This window comes from Thamnophis sirtalis, unplaced genomic scaffold (genome assembly GCF_051295495.1).
Source record: "Thamnophis sirtalis isolate CommonGarterSnake01/CBP01778 unplaced genomic scaffold, rThaSir2_p1.2 scaffold_2, whole genome shotgun sequence".
NCBI classification, from domain to species: domain Eukaryota; kingdom Metazoa; phylum Chordata; class Lepidosauria; order Squamata; family Natricidae; genus Thamnophis; species Thamnophis sirtalis.
Genome location: NW_028261382.1, coordinates 155,827,002 through 155,845,884, shown reverse-complemented (window position 1 = coordinate 155,845,884; position 18,883 = coordinate 155,827,002). Strand labels below are relative to the sequence as shown.

The following is an 18,883-nucleotide window of genomic DNA, read 5'->3' as shown; positions in this document are numbered from 1 at the left end:
AAAATGAAATTCATTAGACTTGCAGTACAATTCTATGCGTCTTTTAGGTAAATTCATACAGAATCAAAAGGCGGTATTTGTCTGTTCTCATTAAATATTCAGAGACAACAGAAGTACCTACCCTGGCTCAATAGTTCCGTGTTGAGGAGTTACTGTAAGACAATGAGCAGGCCATGATAGTTCAAATTTCAATGGTCGGTTTGAGGTATTGGTCATTTGTGTATATTTAGTAACTGTTGCACCACCTTTTGAAATAAGAATTGCATGAGTTTTCAGATATCTTCTACAAATATTTGAATTATATACTTACTGTTGCATTTTATATACTTATTGTTAACTTAAACAAACTTGTAAATTTTGACAAAAAATGATATTCATTTTTTCTGAATTGGTAACCAATTATTCAAGATGGAGAATTATTACATTCCAAGGTCCCATTATTTTGTATGATTAACAATTTTCAAATAAAACTAAATCAACAGGGAAAGGGTCACAACAATATTTTTATTAAGTACTAAAACTTGCTAAGTTACTCACTTTGAAAAGGAGCTGTGAGAATCAGGAATTCTGGTTGAAGAGTCCAGGTTTCATGAGAAACAAGGGTATTTTCATTTAGGACATCATTTTTTGAAGATAGGGCACAGCTATTAGGTCCTTTAACGGGTAGTATATCCAGAGTCATAGCAGATTTCTCAGGAATACCAAGTCTTTAAATAGTTAAAAACTAGTTAATTACTAGCTACCGGAATTAGGACAATAAAGAGGAAAAAGTGTAATTGAAACACAATCACTAAGTGTTATGACGTTACAACATATGATGGTTATGGGCACGCTCCATTAGGGTCATAAGCCAAGGACTTAAGCCAAAACATTTAGGGATAAATGCAACAGAGCCCAATATCAATGAGCTTGTAATGGAGGCTAAAGGATAAAGTGCCTTGCCTTTTTTATGTGTATTTATTGTGTGTTTCTGTAGATTTTTCTTTTTTTTAACACTGTTAAGCCACCCAGAGTTATTTGCTTAAGAAAGACAGCCACATAAATGTCCAAAAAAAAAAGACAGATCCTTCCTTCTTTGAAACCCGATATGCTTCCTTTCCACCTCCCTTCAAATTTCTCAACTTCACATTTTCCAAAGGAGAAACCAAGAAATATTGACATTTTCCAACTGCTAGGAAAAGTTTTTCAAAACAGTTCTAGAAGCATAAAGCATTCTTTCCCTGGAATCCTTGAGAAAGAAAGGGCACCATAATATGGTGTCATGTGAACGTAATTTTACTCTTATTCTTGAGCTACATTTTCTAAATTGTATAATTTTGTTCTAAACAAAATCAAACAAAGAACAAAGATATCAAGAATACATGAGTTAAAATACATTTTATTCAGATACAATGTTAAAATTTACTGGTGCGTGTTAATTGGTCACTATGATCTAATTTTTTTTACTTTATCTGTAATTCTCTTATTTAATAATGAACTGTTTATTAGCAATTTAAAGATTTAAATTTTATTTCATTAACAATTTAAAGCATTCTTCAAACAAAAATATTAAATAAGCCATTACCTCTCCAAAGCCATTTGATGTACTGAAGATGGCCTAGTATCAGATACGGTGCTAACAGAATCATTAACAACAGAGAGTGTAATCTTTCGCATGTTTGTCAAAAAATACTGGAGATCATTTAGCTGTTGTGGAAGGTCATAGACTAGAAAATAATTAATAAGGCAAATTGAATTAATGAAAGAAAAGCTCCACTATTCCAATATTATAGTTTTGCATCCCATTAATAATCTTTATAGTTTCACCATATGTGGAATGTGTTCTCAAATAATTTCACCAACAAGTTCAATGGTAATGAAAACAATAACAAATGGACTCTACATACAGGGTTGCAGGAAACTTCTATTTGCTCTGGACTTTTTGGAGAGGGATTGGATCATCTGAACAGATTTTTCTTAAAATTTTGTCCAAGTAATGACAATGGAAAAACCAGCTAGTCCCATTAAATATCTATAACAATTGTCAAAATAACCAGTTCTATTGTACATGGCAAATAAAGTAAATATACAGCAATGTGGTATGATGTGTATTGGCGCAACCAGAAAACCCAGGTTTGACTTCAGTCACAGAATCTCAATGAGTGACTATAAAGGAATTAAGAGCTAACCTCAGAGAAGGAAGAAAGGAACCACTGAAGAATTTGTAGAACAGATTACACAATCCTAAAATGAAGCAAGTATGAGAGACAAAACTCAAAATAACTTCATTATAGTACAAGATGAATCAAGAAGAAAAAGAATCAGGCGTTTAGATTCTGTTCCTTTATTATTATGACAATAAAGCGGCATTCCTTATATTCCTTTCCTATCTGTTTCTTGAGCTGGCCTGCTTTGAAGGGCTGAAAGTGGCTTTGGTCCAGCCAGTCTCTCTCAGCCCAACCTATCACACAGAAGGGCTATAGTGGGGGGGAGGGGAGGGATATGTTTAATTCTGAGCTTAATTTTTTGTTTGCTTAGCAAAGAACAATACTAATACAAATCAAGACCAAAAATATTACTAAGCTACTTAGTGCTACCTAGGAACTATAATTCTTAATAAAACTTTTTATAATAAAACTTTTGGCTAAGGTCAGAAATTAATTTCAGAAATAGAAGTAAATTGGTAAAAATGCCTAATTGACAATTCATTAGTAAAAATGTCTGGCTGGCATTAAATCAAATGCCAAGGATATGCAGTGTGTGTCAAAAACCCAATGAATGGGAATCATAGTTAGTGTCTAGAATCATGACAGAGGGAGTGAGAAGGATATAATCACCCTGGAGGAAGTAAAAGTAGAATCAATGTCAGTGAAATCTGATCTCTGCACCTGCATTAGTTTTATAATACAATGGTATTTAGAAAGTGAGAGAGGAATCCAAAGAAAGCATTACATTTTAAGTATATACATATAATATAAATGACATCGAATTTCAGAATACCTTCTTCCACCAGCTCTTCTCCGAGAAATTCTTCATCAAATTTAATATTTACTACTGGATTATCAGGAGAAAGTATTTTTTGCCATTGTTCTGGTTTATGTTGTATTGTTCTAAATAGAAAAAATTAATATGATTTTAAAGATACCATTAGTTTCATGAAGTAGTTGATAAAAGAAAAATATTACAAAAAATAGTGGTTTCAGTTGTACCAGTTTAAAAGCAGCATATCTAAGAGTACTAACAAGCTACTGCTCAGCTACTCCTAGTTATATATATAAACACAATATAACAATGGATGAAATTTAAAATCAATGTAATTTTGATTCTATAAGGAAAAATACATTATCCAATACTTTAAGCATTCACGATTAACCGAAGAATCTTACTGACAATTATTTGCTTTAGATGCATCCATGGAATAAAAAACCATTTATTCCTTCATCCATCTACAAAGAATTCTGGACAGCAATAATTTCACTTTATAGTGGTTCCAGAAGAGATTAATCTATTCTGAGTCCTCTGCATGATGATGGGGCTTAGGAAGTAAAGATTTTAGAGTCTATAACTAATAAAATCAATAGACATGGTTTTTTTTTAAACCAAACTTAATATTCTTTTTGGTCTGTGAAAGAGATTCATATAATAACCTGCCATTAGAATCCATTTTTTAAATCATGATCTGACAGGCCTCCAATATGCATGAATCATAAAAACACCAGAATCTTTCAGATTATCAAATACAGTTCTGAAAAATGCAGGTGGGACATATTCAACTGGAATCACATTAGTTTAGAGGCTTTCCACTGGAGCCATGTGCAGTATAAAACAGTTGCCAACTAAATTTCAGATTAAAATTGTAAACACATGCAAGAATGTATTTGGGATGCCCTGATTCACTGTTCAACAATTTAACAATGATCAGCACTGTCAAGATAAGCCTCAGAACTCTTACATTAATGAATAATTTTTCAATCTACCTGGTCCTTATTAAATTGCCCTTTGATGTGAATAGTAGAATTGAAATTGTACTATTGGCACTTGATTAGGATTGTTAGCACTATAAAGAAAAAAAATGAAGCTAACTGAAAGGCAATATTAAAAGTCCTCTGAATCTAGTACATTTTTAACAAATTACATGTTGAATAAATTGAACGATGAATGGTCAAGAACAGAAAAAAATATAATGTAGATTAAAAACTGCATTTATCCAAATTATTCCAGTATATTAATTTTCTGATATTTGAATTTACTCCCTTCCTTTGAACTAATTATCTTACACTGTGAACAGAATGACTGTTAAGGGAATAGCTATGAGTTTTTAAGCTACTTTGGCATTCAAAAAAACAGATCTTACCTGCAACATTTTTGTCTCAAAATTTCATCACCATAAAACAAGCAAATTGTAGACAACACTGATGATTTCTTGATTTCTTCAGAGGAAATATATGTAATTGCAATTCTCTGAGAGAGAGAGTTATTACTGTATTAAATCTCACATATTTCTGTAAATGCTACTATATTTTATTAAAAATATGTATGGAAACAAAACAAAATAATTAAATTGATATCTTGTAATGTATAAGAATTTACAAAGGTCATGTTCATCCAAGCAATTACATGGCTGGCTTTAAATGTTTACCTGCTTCGAACCTTCCTTAAGGATGAACTTTTCTGGAAGGATTTTCATTGTATTTGGATCCATGATGTTTTTTTCATAAATGTTTTTAAAACACAATGCTTTTACATAGGCAGCCCGGGAGCCCGTATTTTGTACAGAGAAAGTAGTATGACTTGTTTTACCAGGTGCTAAATCAGGCAATCCTAATATATATCTGTTAACATGTTTTTTAACATCTTCTAATCTCAAGTTGCTTTTTCCTCCATAACCATACAATGGTATCTAAAAGACAGGGGAAAAAAACATAAACAAGAACGACATTAATTGAAAGAGTCCCTTCATATTACTCTTTGTTTGCTTAATTCAAGAAAAAGGGGAATCCTAAATTATGAAAGTGCATAAAGATCTTCAAGTACACCCACTTACCAAGTTAACAGAATGTTAACACTATAGGTTTAAACTACTTAGAGGTACCATGTCTGAAATATTGCCTTCTCTTCTATGTACTCAGGTATTTGATCCTACATATTGTATATACTTTATATTGGAGGGTGTTATCAAAACATAAGAAAATCTATATTGTATGAACAAGGTCCAAATATAGACCACCAACAGCACAATAGTCAATCAGCAAGCATTATTTTTAAAACCAAATTAATTAGATATGTAATACTAACTGAACAGGTTTTTGTTATTTTTTATTTATTAAACAAATAAATATAGCTGCCTAACTCACACATAAGTGACTCTGGGTGGCTTACAACATTTTAAAAAATCCACCACATTATAAAAACCCATAAAGAAGCCCAGCTCACTCCCCAGGGCAGTAACAACACAATCAAATCAGCAACTTAATCTTTCTTGAAATATGTCTGCAAAAAATGTTCTGAAGTGGCGTTTAAAGCTCTTATATCTCTGAAACCAAACTATTTTTTATCTGCACTTCTTTTTTCTGCTTCTTAAGAAAGTTTATAACTGTGCCATTCAAATATACAGTTTTACCACTAAGTGATGCAAGTCTTGTAATACAAAATGACCGTTGGCTTACCTGAACGGTCGTTCTCTGGGCGCTGTGGGAGAGTCCAAGCAAGGGTTAAATTCAGTCTATTCACCCAAGGATTGGGTCAATTTTCTTAACCACGCCTCTTCTCCTCATTGAGGTCAGTTTAAAAACGAAGACGGTAGTCTGTGATGGACTTGTCCACAATGTGTGTTCAGTCAAGAGAGTCAATGCAGATTGGCGGCGCCCTTGATGAAGCTTTTCACCAGAGGATGCTGTGCCAACGACACCGATGAATGTCTCGTCAAAATGGTAGAGAGGGCTGCAACCTGGCGACGAAGTGTGTTGGGGGATAAGCCCTTATCCAACCCTTCCTGCAAGAAGTCTAGCAGTTACGGAATGGTCGCCAAGACGGCCTCGATGTTATGAGCCCTGCACCAAGTAGCAAAAGCAGCCCAAGTGGTGTCGTAAATCCTAGTCGTGGATGCACAATGAGATGCCTAGATGGTGCGGATGATCTTGTCCAAAAATTTGTCCTTCCTCAGGAGTTTCCCCTCAAGTGCCAGGTGGCCATATGGAGCCAGCTGGGATCCGGGATCTCCTGGGCCAGTGAGGTGCTATTAAGAGAACCTCCATTTCCTCCAAGAAGATCTTGCGAACCAACTGCGGGATGAGAGGCAGTGGCAGAAAAGTGTACAGAAGGCCCTTGGGCCATTTGCAGCGCAGAGGGTCGATCCCCTCTACTTGCGGATTGGCATATCTCAAGAAGAACCTTGAGAGTTGGGTGTTGGCTGGACTGGCGAACAGATTGACCACCAGTCAGTTGACAAAAGGTTGATGGATGAAGTTGCCATTCTGCATTGTTGATGGTCGTCCGGCTCAGCCAGTCCGCCCACATTGTCCACTCCCAATATATGGTCCCCACGTAAGGAGGCCAGATGATGTTCCGCCCACCTCCCTAGAGCCTCTGCTTTCGCCATCAATGCTCTGGACCTGGTGCCTCCCTGGTTGTTGATGTGGGCCTTTGTCACTATGTTGTCTGTGAGCACCAGAACATGGTGACCCACAATGTTCCGCCAGAACCGTCATAAGGCTAGTCTAGCAGTCCTCAATTCTAGCCAGTTTATGTTGTGGGCTGCCTCTCTGTGTGACCACTTGCCTTGTCCCACTTGCTCCTGGAAGTGGGTGCCCCAACCCTGGAGACTGGCATCTGTTGTGACTACTAGTCGGTCCGGTTCCTTGAAGAGGCATCCCCTCGTCAGCGAGAGGAGCGAGAATCCCACCACTGGACAGACTGTTTCACCTTTGGGGGCAGTCAACATGCCTGGGAGAGTTGCTGGCCTTGGCAAGCTGAATGGGTAGGAGGAACATTGTAGTTCCCTTGCGTGAAGACGCACCCAGGGAATTATGTTTATGCATGAAATCATGAGTCCCAGAAGTTGCGATAGAGACACGATGGGTGCAACTGGATTCACTCTTACCTGCAGTGTGCGGGTGATGAGATTGTGTCTGCGGTCTGGAGACAGGAACATCCGGCAACTGTCTGAGTCTATGAGTGCTCTGTGAGTCGACGGTGTCAGCTGACTCTTTTCCCGATTCACCAAAAACCCATGATGCTGCAGGGTGGAGATGGTTATCTGGAGATCTCTGAGAGCTTGGTTGGCGGATACAGATAGAATCAAGATGTCTAGATAACAAAGAAGGCGTATTGACGGAAGAGCAGGTGGGCCACTATGACCGCCAATATCTTTGTGAAAGTCCTCAGTGCTGCCAACAGACCGAATGGCAGATTTCAGTACTGGTAATGCTTGCCATCGTAGTAGAATCTGAGGAACTTCCTGTGGGACCTGCGGATTGGGATATGCAGGTATGCCTCTTTCAGGTCGATGGAGGTCAACTTGTCCCCTCATCTGATGCAGCCTAGGATGGCCTGTAAGGACTGAATCTTGAAATGCTTGTAGGCCAGATGCCGATTGAGATTTTTGAGGTCCAGTATGGCCCTCAACCCCCAGAGCTTTTTGGGAGGAGGAAAAGAATGGAGTAAAAACCCCATTTCTCCTGCTCTACAGGGACTGGCTCTATGGCATTTACCTGTAGGAGATGATGGAAGGAGACGGGAATAGGGCAACGGGCGAAGATCCTTGGAGGAAGAGACAGGAACTCCATGGTGAGTCCCTGTCTGATCGTATTGATGACCCAGGCGTCTGTGGTGATCAACTCCCATCGAGCGGCTTAAAGTTGGAGACGGCCACCTATGGGAGGATCCCGTTGGTGGTCACTTGAACCTATGGTAAGGGCGGTTCCTGGAGCCGCTGTGAAAGGAACGTCGAAAGGGCTACTGTTGTTGTCGGCCCTTGTCCTTGAAGCCTGCCCTATCCTGGCCATTGTCATTGCCTTGGGGGAAAGATCTCTGGTAGGAGGTACCCGCACCTGAAGAGTCAGTCCCCCGAAAGGGCTGTTTCTGAAAGAAGTTATTGCCCTTTTTATCTGCCCTCCTAGTGGCTGGAAGGATCTTATGTTCGTCTTTAGTCTCTATGAGGACATTTTCTAGAGGTTCCCCAAACAACTGTCCTCCTTTGAAGGGAGCGGAAGCCAGCTTCCACTTCGACTTCAATGTTACTTCACAGCAGACGGCGTGAAGTAACGTTGGAGGCTAATGCCCGGGAGGCAAACTTGGCGGTGCTGAGGAAAGCATCAGCTGAATATTCGACAGCTGCGATGATTTTGTTGAGATCATGCTTCCATCTTGAACCCTCCCTGGAAGGATTCGACCTCAACTGCCGAAGCCAAAGCAATGGGGCCCTAGTAAAGAAGGATGCTGAAGTGGATGCCCTAATTAACCAGGTAGCCACCTGGTGGGTTTTATGGCATGCCTTCTCCGCCTTCTTATCTTCAGCCTTAAGGACTTCGAGAAGGTCAGCTGGTAGGACAGAGTTGGAGGTTAGAGAAATAACTGGGGCATCTACCTGTGGGAGCTTCAATATGTCCTCTAGGTTGCTTTCAACCAAATAGAGGTTTTTATCAGCCCCACTGGGATTTGTTAGTGAACCAGGCTGTACCCACTGGTGCTGAACAACGTTAACAAACAGCTCTGGTAGAGGCACCAGTTCCTGCGCAGGAGCGTTCTCCTTGAAGAGCCCCTCCTTCGGATCCTGAGATCCAGAGGTGGTCACTGTTCCCTGGTTGGGAGTGCCTAATTCAGTGGAAGCCTTAGCTTTGCACAAGATTGATTAGAAAAGAGAGGGGCAGAACAAGCCAGTGAAGGCAGGTTTGTCAGGGAGAGGGTTTTCATCCTCTGATAACTCCTTTTCCACTATATCGTCTTCCTCGAGGACAGATTCCTGGTCGGCTTTCTGGGGCGGTCTGGTAGAAGAGCCTTTGAGAGCTGTGAGCCTCTTGCGGAGGCCAGCCTCAATGCCCCTTTCAATGGCCTGTTCTATGACCTTCAGCATTGCAGGAAACAAATCGGGCTCTTGATCTTTGGTGGTCCTTGCACCACCTGCAACTCCCCTGTCCGGATGCCCTGAGGGTGACTGTTCTTCCTCATCAATGGAACAAGCGAAGGGGCATAGCTCCTCCTGCAAGAAGGATTCTAGGTAACCCAGGGAAGCTGCAGGAGAAGATCCCTGGGATCCCTCATCCACCAGGAAAGGAGAAACGTCCCTTCGAGGAGAGGGATGGGCATGGGCCACTTGTGGATGTGGTAAGGGGCTTGAACCCTGGGATTGGTGCTCAGAAGAAGGAGACAGTCTCTGGGCGTTTTCCAATGCCCTATGTCTGCGAGCCTCAGCCTTAAACAAGGCCTTGCCCCCTCTGGGGTTAGGTGTTCCCTTCCCCTTGGTGCCCTTACTGCTAACCTCCCTGTCAGGGGGCTGTGGCCTACTGCGTTTAGACGAGGGTTCAAGTTGCTCCTCTGGTGCTCTTAGATCACTGTCAGCCATGGCGTTAACAGACAGCAAAATGGGAGCTGAACTTGCTTCTTGTGGCCGAAGGCGATGTCACAAATGAGCAGTAGGCCATTGGCCCCCGCCGCGAGATGCAAGCTCTGCTGCGCCCTGCAGATAGTCCTACGGGACAGGATGGTCTTCTGTGGGGAGGACGCCTTGCCAGAGCCCTGAACGAACGCCAAGCACTCCCCAGTGACGATCTGCAATCTGTGCGGTAAAGCACGGCAAATGGAAAACAGTCCGGCTGAAAAGCATGCGAAAAACCATTCCAAAATGGCAGCCTTGATCTTCAGGTAATGAGGGAGCTGTCAAACGCAAGCCGAAGCCTCCAACAAGGTCTCCAGCACAAACAGTCAATTGAAAAAGACAGCTGGGGGAAAAGGAAGCCTCCTACCTCCTCCGCGCCCACCAGCAGCTGCTGGACAAGCGCCCTGGCAACAGCAAGCTCCACGGAAAAAAGCGGAGCCGCAAAGCCCCGAAGTCCTCACAATCACATTCTACACAAGAGAAGCGTGAAAGAAACTGCTAACTACAGAAAAACAATTACAAAAATAACAAACTCTATACTATTTAAGGAGAATTCCAGTCTATTCGCACAAAACTGAAGAACTCTCCAAAACGCATTCAAACTAGGCTGGACTGAGTTTTTAAACTGACCTCAATGAGGAGAAGAGGCGTGGTTAAGAAAATTGACTCAGTCCTTGGGCAAATAGACTGAATTTAATCCTTGCTTGGACTCTCCAAGCACTGCACAGGAGAATAATACATATTTTAGCATAGATGGGGATTATAATTTCTTGAGTTCTCATTCATCATTAATCAGAACAAAAATATATACTCCCTCTCTCTGTCAAGAAACAGCAGCCATTATGTATAGTGCAACATGGTCAGGTATTCAATTCAGATAGGCTAAGTAGATTGTGTTAAAAATAAAATTTAAAATTTCAGATAATAGTAAATGTAAACACTGAAAAGTATACTGAAAAAGTCCATGACAAGAAATATCAGAAATTCAAGGATAGTTTATTCTCTTAGGAATGAGAAACTGTTTTAGTGTATAAGCTTATTCTGATCATGTTCTAATTTTTCTGCAATTTAAATTTAAATATGTGTCATCTAAATTTACTTCAAAAATGAAGAATATCAACCACATTACAAGTAGAAAAGGCAACTTACAGTGAATTTGATTCCTAGCTGAGATAGAACACCAAGCTGTTTCATTTCCAGCTTTGCAAACATGCAAGTTAAACGATACGGTGTAAATGTTAGACAGATATTATAATCGTGCTTTGGGCGGATCTTGATTTCGCAGTTATTGTACACATATTCTCCAACTTTCAACTACAAATGTAGAAGGAAAAAGATCATACTAAGTTTATCTGAGTTAAGTTCTCAATAAATAAATTTAGTTTAAAATAACTTGTATAGTTCTATAAATTTAGACAAATCATTCCACTGACCAAAAAAAAATCTCTAAAATCTTATTAGCATCTATTCAAACAATCTTGACAGATGAAAACATTTTCCAGTTCCACTTTTTATCTTTTTCACGCACAGGCTCAATAGAGTCAAAACAATCTACATGCATCAATTTTCTGAAGAGGGGTTTTGTTCACAAAGCTAAGTTAGAAAATGACAACACTTCCCCAAGAGATAAGCTTCCGAACTGGCAATTACTATACTCAGGAATGCTGGTATATTCTAACAAAATTAGCATTAAATATTTTAAAGTTGCTTAACATTACATAAAACAACATCTTTTTCAAAATTTTAAAGGAATCATATAAGCTTTGTAATTTATTCATAAATTACACCGAAGAGATGGTGAACAGGAAGAATATGTCTTGCTGATCTCGGGGATATCACAAAATCCCTGAAAGAAGCAAGAGAAGTTCTTCAAGCTGCGGTAAAAAAATCCAGCCAAGGCTGATGAAGTTGGGGCAGCTCTAAAACAGAAGGATATGGAAAGTGAAAGTGTTTCCAGCTGGTGAGGAACTTTTACTGTTTTAAAAAGAGACTGCCTATAAAAACTTAAAAATTAATTTAAATTGAAGAATAGAAGACTCAAGCAGTGGAATAAAATTTGGAGTGGTTCTGGACAGTGGTTATCTTACTTTTTAAATGCTATCTTCATGGATGGAATTTATACAAGCCTTTTCAAATGGATGGATTAAGTTTTCTTCTTCCACCTTCTATTTATGATTCTCTGTAATTTATAGGCTAAAGTCTTTCTCTTTCATTGCTGTGGATATTTTTATAATTCATTTAAAGATTGAACTCTTTTTTCTAACTTGAAATACAAGTTACAAATATACAAAAGGAAACTTTTTTAACAGTGTTACCACTGCTCAGAGGCTGGGAGGCTTTTGTTCTTCCACGGGTTGTTTTTGACTTGGCACCATAAGACTTTACTGCTTAGCTACAAAGGGTGATAAGAAGGAAGACACACAGATGGCCCTTCGACGTGCCAGTAACATCCTTTGTGAATCTATGCTTTAATCTTATTAACCTTCCAAGATAGAGCAGCTGTGTTTGTTAGAATGGCAAATTTGCAAAAGATACTTTCAGAAATACAGAAGTTATCAAATATATATGAAAGAATAGATAGCTAACATTTAGAGCACATAACAATAAAATATGATGAAAAAATTGAGGATGTTTACCAAATGCAAGACGGGGTGATTGAAACTCAAAAAAATGAAATGGAAAATGAATATAAAGAAATTAAACCTGCTGATATTGATGGTAATTGGTTTGTTCCTGAAAATGGAAAGAATGGAATATTGAAAGAGGAAGTAAACGGAGAGGAATTCTATTCCTGAAGGCAGGATATAGAAGAGGAAAAAATTAAAGTATTTATGGACTCAAAGAAAGAAATTCTACAGCAAAAGTATTGATAATACTGCTGACAATCAAAGACAAGCTGAATAAGGAAACAGAAAGAGGGCATCAAGATTATATGAGAGATTTTACAAGCAAAGAGTTGCTAAGAGAAGTCCATATAAAGCTGATCAAGAAGATGATTAGAGGATTGGTACCACAAATGGCAGAAGATATAAAAATGTTTTGTTATTGGAAAGATACAGGTTGATAGATGGAAGAATATAATTTAAAACTAGTTAAACCTAGTGAAATTTATTGATAATAGATACAGCTTAAATAAATAACTGATGTTACTAATGTATAAATGTGTAGTGCTATGATGAGTATAATTGGATATGCATATTGAATGGTACCCATGTAAGGAAGATTAGCAATCCTTTTGGATTATACATAAAGGATAATAATAATAATAATAATAATAATAATAATAATAATAATAATGCCAAATCTGGTGAAACAACTGGCCGCTGTGATACAATTGTATAATAAATAAATAAATAAATAATAATAATAATAATAATAATAATAATAATAATAATAATAATATAAAAAAGAACTAAGTTAGATATAATTAAAGTTTTGATTATTAGGGGGAAAATGTTATGATACAGGATATAGTCAAATAAAGGAGGGGTAAGAATAACAATGCATATATAGATATGGGTATAACATAAGGAAACTGGATGTAAACTTTAAACAGTGATTTGGAAAGGAGGATTAGAAAACTGTTATTAAATATTATGGATGTTTAGCTAATTGAAAAGATACAGGCTGATAGATGAAAGTGTTTAATCTAAAACTAGTTGGACTTAGTGAAATTTAGTGACAATTGATATGGTTAAATAAACAATTGAAAATGATAATAATGTATAAATATGTATTGGAATAACAAGTAGTAATTGGATATGAATATTGAATGGTACCTATGAAAGGAAGATGAGAAATGGTTTGGTTACATATAAACATTAATAAAAAAAGAATTAAATTATGATAATGGATATAGTCAAATAAAGGAGAGATAATGGTAACAATGTATATATAGGTATGGGTAAAACATGGGGAAATTGGATGTAAATTGTAAATAGTGATTTGGAAAGGAAGATTAGAAACCTTTGTTACTAAATGTTATTGATGTTTAGCTAGAATAGGCCATAAGGAATAGTGTTATTGGGATACTAGAAATAGCAAATGAGATGCCAGTATGTGGTTATGTCTTGAGTTTTGGCATGTTTTGATGGACGTTTAAACAATTATAGTCAAACGAGAATGAGGGTAGGATAATGGTAATATGTACAAATATATTTGATTTAAAATACTAGAATTAATGAATCATGGGTGACTGTGAAAGAAACGCACGGAAATTTTTTGTAACCAACTGATACACTTTCTACAGTATGTAAAGAAAGAGGATTTTTTGTGTTGTGTCTTTGAAAAATAAAAAACTTTTAATAAAAAAAATAATCTCATTCCCAATCAGATTTATTTACCATTTTCTTGTCTCACCTGGAAGCAGTCTTGATCCTGACCTCTTATTAGCAATCTTAACTGCTGAGAAGTTGATGAAGAATCATTTCTCAGAATTAGTTTCTGTTGCCTAAAAAGTACAATAACATTTGGTAGCAGTTTATTTATATTCGGGAATGCATTTTTAAAGAAATATATTAAATCTACCAAGAAGTAACTGGATCACTTGGAAGCCAAAGCAATCACCAATTTAGCTGTTAATGAAGGTCAGGTTGTATTTTAATACATGAAGTATTAAGTTACTTAGCTTTTCAAAAATTGAATATTTCAAATATAGCATCTGCAATGAGATATAGTTGGATGCAATTAATACAGGTCAAACTCAAAAAATTAGAATATCATACAAAAGTTCATTTATTTTAGTAATGCAACTTAAAAGGTGAAACTAATATATGAGATAGACATGCAAAGCAAGATAGTTCAAGCCGTGATTTGTCATAATTGTGATGATTATGGCTTACAGCTCATGAAAACCCCAAATCCACAATCTCAGAAAATTTGAATATTGTGAAAAGGTGCAATATTCTAGGTTCAAAGTGTCCCACTCTAATCAGCTAATTAAGCCATAACACCTGCAAAGGGTTCCTGAGCCTTTAAATGGTATCTCAGTCTGGTTCAGTAGGAATCACAATCATGGGAAAGACTGCTGATCTGACAGTTGTGCAGAAAACCACCATTGACACCCTCCATAAGGAGGGAAAGCCTCAAAAGGTAATTGCGAAAGAATTTGGATATTCCCAATGTGCTGTATCAAAGCACATTAATAGAAAGTTATGTGGAAGGGAAAAGTGTAGAAGAAAAAGGTGCACAAGCAGCAGGGATGACCGCAGCCTGGAGAGGATTGTCAGGAAAAGGCCATTCAAAAGTGTTGAGGATTTTCACAAGGAGTGGACTGAGACTGGAGTCAGTGCATCAAGAGCCACCATGCACAGACGGATCCTGGACATGGGCTTCAAATGTTGTATTCCTCTTGTCAAGCCGCTCCTGAACAACAAACAAGGTCAGAAGCATCCTACCTGAGCTAAAGAAAAACAGACTTGGTCTGTTGCTCAGTGGTCCAAAGTCCTCTTTTCTGATGAGAGCAACTTTTGCATCTCATTTGGAAACCAGGGACCCAGAGTATGGAGGAAGAATGGAGAGGCACACACTGCAAGATGCTTGAAGTGCAGTGTGAAGTTTCCACAGTCTGTGTTGATTTGGGGAGCCTGTTGGTGTTGGTCCACTGACCGAGCAATGCAGAAGAGCTGAAGGCCGCTATTGAAGCATCCTGGTCTTCCATAACACCTCAGCAGTGCCACAGGCTGATAGCTTCCATGCCACGCTGCATTGAAGCAGTAATTGCTGCAAAAGGGGCCCAAACCAAGTACTGAGTACATATTCATGCTTGTACTTTTCAGAGGTCCGATATTGTTCTATGTACAATCCTTGTTTTATTGATTGCATGTAATATTCTAATTTTCTGAGATTGTGGATTTGGGGTTTTCATGAGCTGTAAGCCATAATCATCACAATTTTGACAAATCACAGCTTGAACTATCTTGCTTTGTATGTAATGAGTCTATCTCATATATTAGTTTCACCTTTTAAGTTGCATTACTAAAATAAATGAACTTTTGTACAATATTCTAATTTTTCAAGTTTCAATTGTAGATCACTTTGTCAAACAAGTATTTCACTATTAAGTAAGCAATGTATTGATCTGCACTTGCCTGCAGGCCATATATTTATTCAAGGAACAGTTTAATAAAGACTCAAATATGTTAGAAAGTTTTACAAATTACTCAACGTTTAGTATTTTCTTCATCTTACTGAGCAAAGCAATTTTAGTGGTGTTAAAATTTCTTGGATGTTAAACAAAGCAGTCACTAAATAAAACCGCAACTATTTTGTGTTCTTACTTCAGCTTACTTCAGCTACTGCAAAGGTTATAAATGCAAGGATAGTTACTTTTTCATCACTGCAACAATTTTGGGTGAAAGTTTCCCCCCGTGATCAGGTGAGATGTACAAAGATCAATGCCCCAAGACAAAGAGTTGAAGTTAGAAAAAACACTATCACAATTACAGAACTATTTTTTGTTGTTTTGCTTTCTCATTAAAACTTTACATGGTTCTTAACTTGCAAAGACTGAATATATTTTTCCCTCATTCGTGAATTTCCGGGATCCTGCTTAACTATTAGAATGATTCAGAAGACATGAGCAGTTTTTCAATGTTTTTTCTACATTTTGCTTTCTGCTTTTTGAAGATGTGTTTGGAGGTGTAAATTATGCTGAACAGAGATCAACAAGACAGTGTTCATGAAGTAGGGGGAAAGGGGATTGCTAGAAGAGAGGGCAATAGCAGGCAAGAAGCTAGTTTGTGTGTGAACTGTATTTTTGTTGAGTATAAATTGGAATTTTATATTCCAATATGGCATATTTTGATCTAGTTAGTTTGGTCAATGTACTATTTTTCACTCAAAGCCTTGCTAGCAGCAACAATTCAATGATTCAGACTACCATATTCTATGCTAGATGGACACAAATGAGACTTCCTTCAATATTCTCACAAAAACACTAACAGCACCTAAGAATCTCCTGTTAACAGGAGTAATAGATAGTTGTATGTTTGGTAGCAATGTTTTCTTGCAATTTCAAGACATTTTCTCAGAGGAATATAGACCCTTAAGCCACATATATGTTAGAAAAATCTTACTTTTAAGGTTTCATTTATCATCACTCAGTTAAACAAGCTCCTTAAAAATGTGGCTCAGGCTTTATAAATCAATAAAGCAGCATACATTGCTTACATTGTTATTGACACTTACATTGTTCTGCCAACCTGCACACCTCCCCATATCAAAAGTTGTTTATTAGCAAGAATCGGAGGAACTTCTGAATTGGAGCATTTTTGTACCAATGGTTTGTTCTCTTCCACTGACACATCACCTTTCACTGTTACTTTATATTCTGGCCCGGATGGCAAAACCATTATTTTCACAACACTATTAAAACAAAATTATTGTTAGATGGAATAGAAAAATAGTAGTTATTTAATATCATTATTTTAAAAAATATGCTATATTACCTATCTGAATTTTTACAGTTCTTTGGAGAAAATTCAACAGTTACTTCTTGTTCTTCTCCAGGTATAAGAATCAGATCCTCAGGATTAATAGATATACAGTTATCTGGCTCAACTGTCTAGAAAAGAGCAAAATTCTTTAGAGAGAAATATTAAAATCTAATTGTATTTATAACTACAGTGAAGAATATTGGAAGCAACTTCTTTATATCTAAAAAGATAAGTAAAAACTTTTCTCTTTTTTCTACTTTCTCCTTTTTCCTTACTGTACTTTTAGCTTTTTCTTTTATATCTCCCCTTTTCATTTTCTCTGCTCTATTTTTTGCATTAGTTTTTATAGTTGCTAAAATTTTAAATAAAAATTGTAAAAAGTGGCACAATAGAATAGGTTTAAAATTGTTTTAATTTATCAAATTAACCACACGTTTTGATTATTGCTTTGTTATATAATTTGTCTTCAAAAACTCATGGAACCAAATAAATTCTTATAATAGAGTCTATTTAATACAATACAAATTATCTTAATCTCATTCACCACCTGCCTTATTGTTGACATTTTTAAATTAGTTCTCAGGAATAAAAATTAAAAAACCTACCACAATCTTCAAATTAACTTTTATATTCCCAGCATTCTTTAATGGCAACTGCTGTTTTGTTGATGATCCTATTTTTGCACACATATATAATGTCTGGGGGAAAAAAGTTTATACATTACTATTAGAAAACAAATACAGAAATAGTCTACATTTTGTAAAATGATTTTACAGAATACCTGTAGGCCTTTAGGAGCATATATCCTAGGGGTTCCAGACCTTGCACTCAAAGGTATACTTTTTAAAACATTACCAGGCTCCATACAATCAATTTCCACATCAATTCTTGCAAAGTACTCATCAGCTGGTCCCAAAGAATCTGAAAAAATTCAAGCATAAAATCTCCTTTCTTATTCTCAGCTTTGTCCTCAAATAGTTCATCGTATAATCATATATCAAAAAGATACCATTTGACGCTGTTTAGAATATCATTTATATTTGTTTATATGGTATTGCTTTCAAACAGGATAGCATTAAACTGACAACAAAGGATGAGGTTATGGGATACTCATCCCCTCCCCATCCCATAACACCTAAATGAATATGTTCCTGTGGCTCCCTTCTATGAAACCGCTCTCCTCACACATCTGGACTACCACTTTCTTCCTGAGTCTTTGCAGGACTGTAAAAACCTGGCTATTCTGAAAGCACTCTTTTTGTATCTTTTTTTTCCCATTGTATTTAATGTATTTTCCTAATCAGCTTAGCACTGACATGGAATGAAGTGGCATAGAAATCCCAATAATAATTAATATAGCGAATCTCTGAATAAAAGTATTGGATATGGACATGTGCTTAGTTTGAACCATGCTTCTCTGTTATAGGTACAATAGGCCATAGAAAGAATTATCAAATCTGGGTAGATTCCTGAGGTGCTGTCATGTATCTTGTTTACAAGAGAGCAGATACGGTTTTTCTATGGAGTTCTCCTTTTATTGAAATTGTTTATTAAAGGAGCATATTTGGCAACCTTTCATGGTTTGTTTTATTTTTACTCCTTCAGATATGTTTGCTTCCATTCATTTATGATTTAAGGTTTTTGCTTATTACTCTTGCTTTGTTTTATCATTGGCATAAGTTTTTTAAAAGTTGCTTTTCAATTGTTTAAAATTATGGATACTTTTTAACTTATATTCAATAATAGAGGTTTTATCATCTAATTGTTTCACAGTGATTTTTTTTATTACCGTATTTTCACCCATATAACCCGCGGGTTATATGCGTTTTTTACATGCACAGCGCCCCCCTGCGGGTTATATGCGTGGGCGGGGTAT

General features: G+C 37.0%; 1 protein-coding gene across 1 annotated transcript in view; it reads right to left on the bottom strand.

The window, feature by feature from the left end:
• The window catches only part of CEP192 (centrosomal protein 192), a 77,851-nt gene that overhangs the window by 13,673 nt on the left and 45,295 nt on the right, over positions 1-18,883 (bottom strand). Inside the window, exons 26-37 of the mRNA XM_087707311.1 lie at positions 17,789-17,928; positions 17,613-17,705; positions 17,020-17,135; positions 16,760-16,936; positions 13,931-14,021; positions 10,721-10,885; positions 4,619-4,879; positions 4,334-4,440; positions 2,980-3,089; positions 1,565-1,706; positions 538-707; positions 122-245 (exon numbers count right to left, since the gene is read on the bottom strand). Coding sequence (XP_087563437.1) covers positions 122-245; positions 538-707; positions 1,565-1,706; positions 2,980-3,089; positions 4,334-4,440; positions 4,619-4,879; positions 10,721-10,885; positions 13,931-14,021; positions 16,760-16,936; positions 17,020-17,135; positions 17,613-17,705; positions 17,789-17,928 — 1,696 coding nt within the window. The remainder of the gene's footprint in view (positions 1-121; positions 246-537; positions 708-1,564; positions 1,707-2,979; positions 3,090-4,333; positions 4,441-4,618; positions 4,880-10,720; positions 10,886-13,930; positions 14,022-16,759; positions 16,937-17,019; positions 17,136-17,612; positions 17,706-17,788; positions 17,929-18,883) is intronic.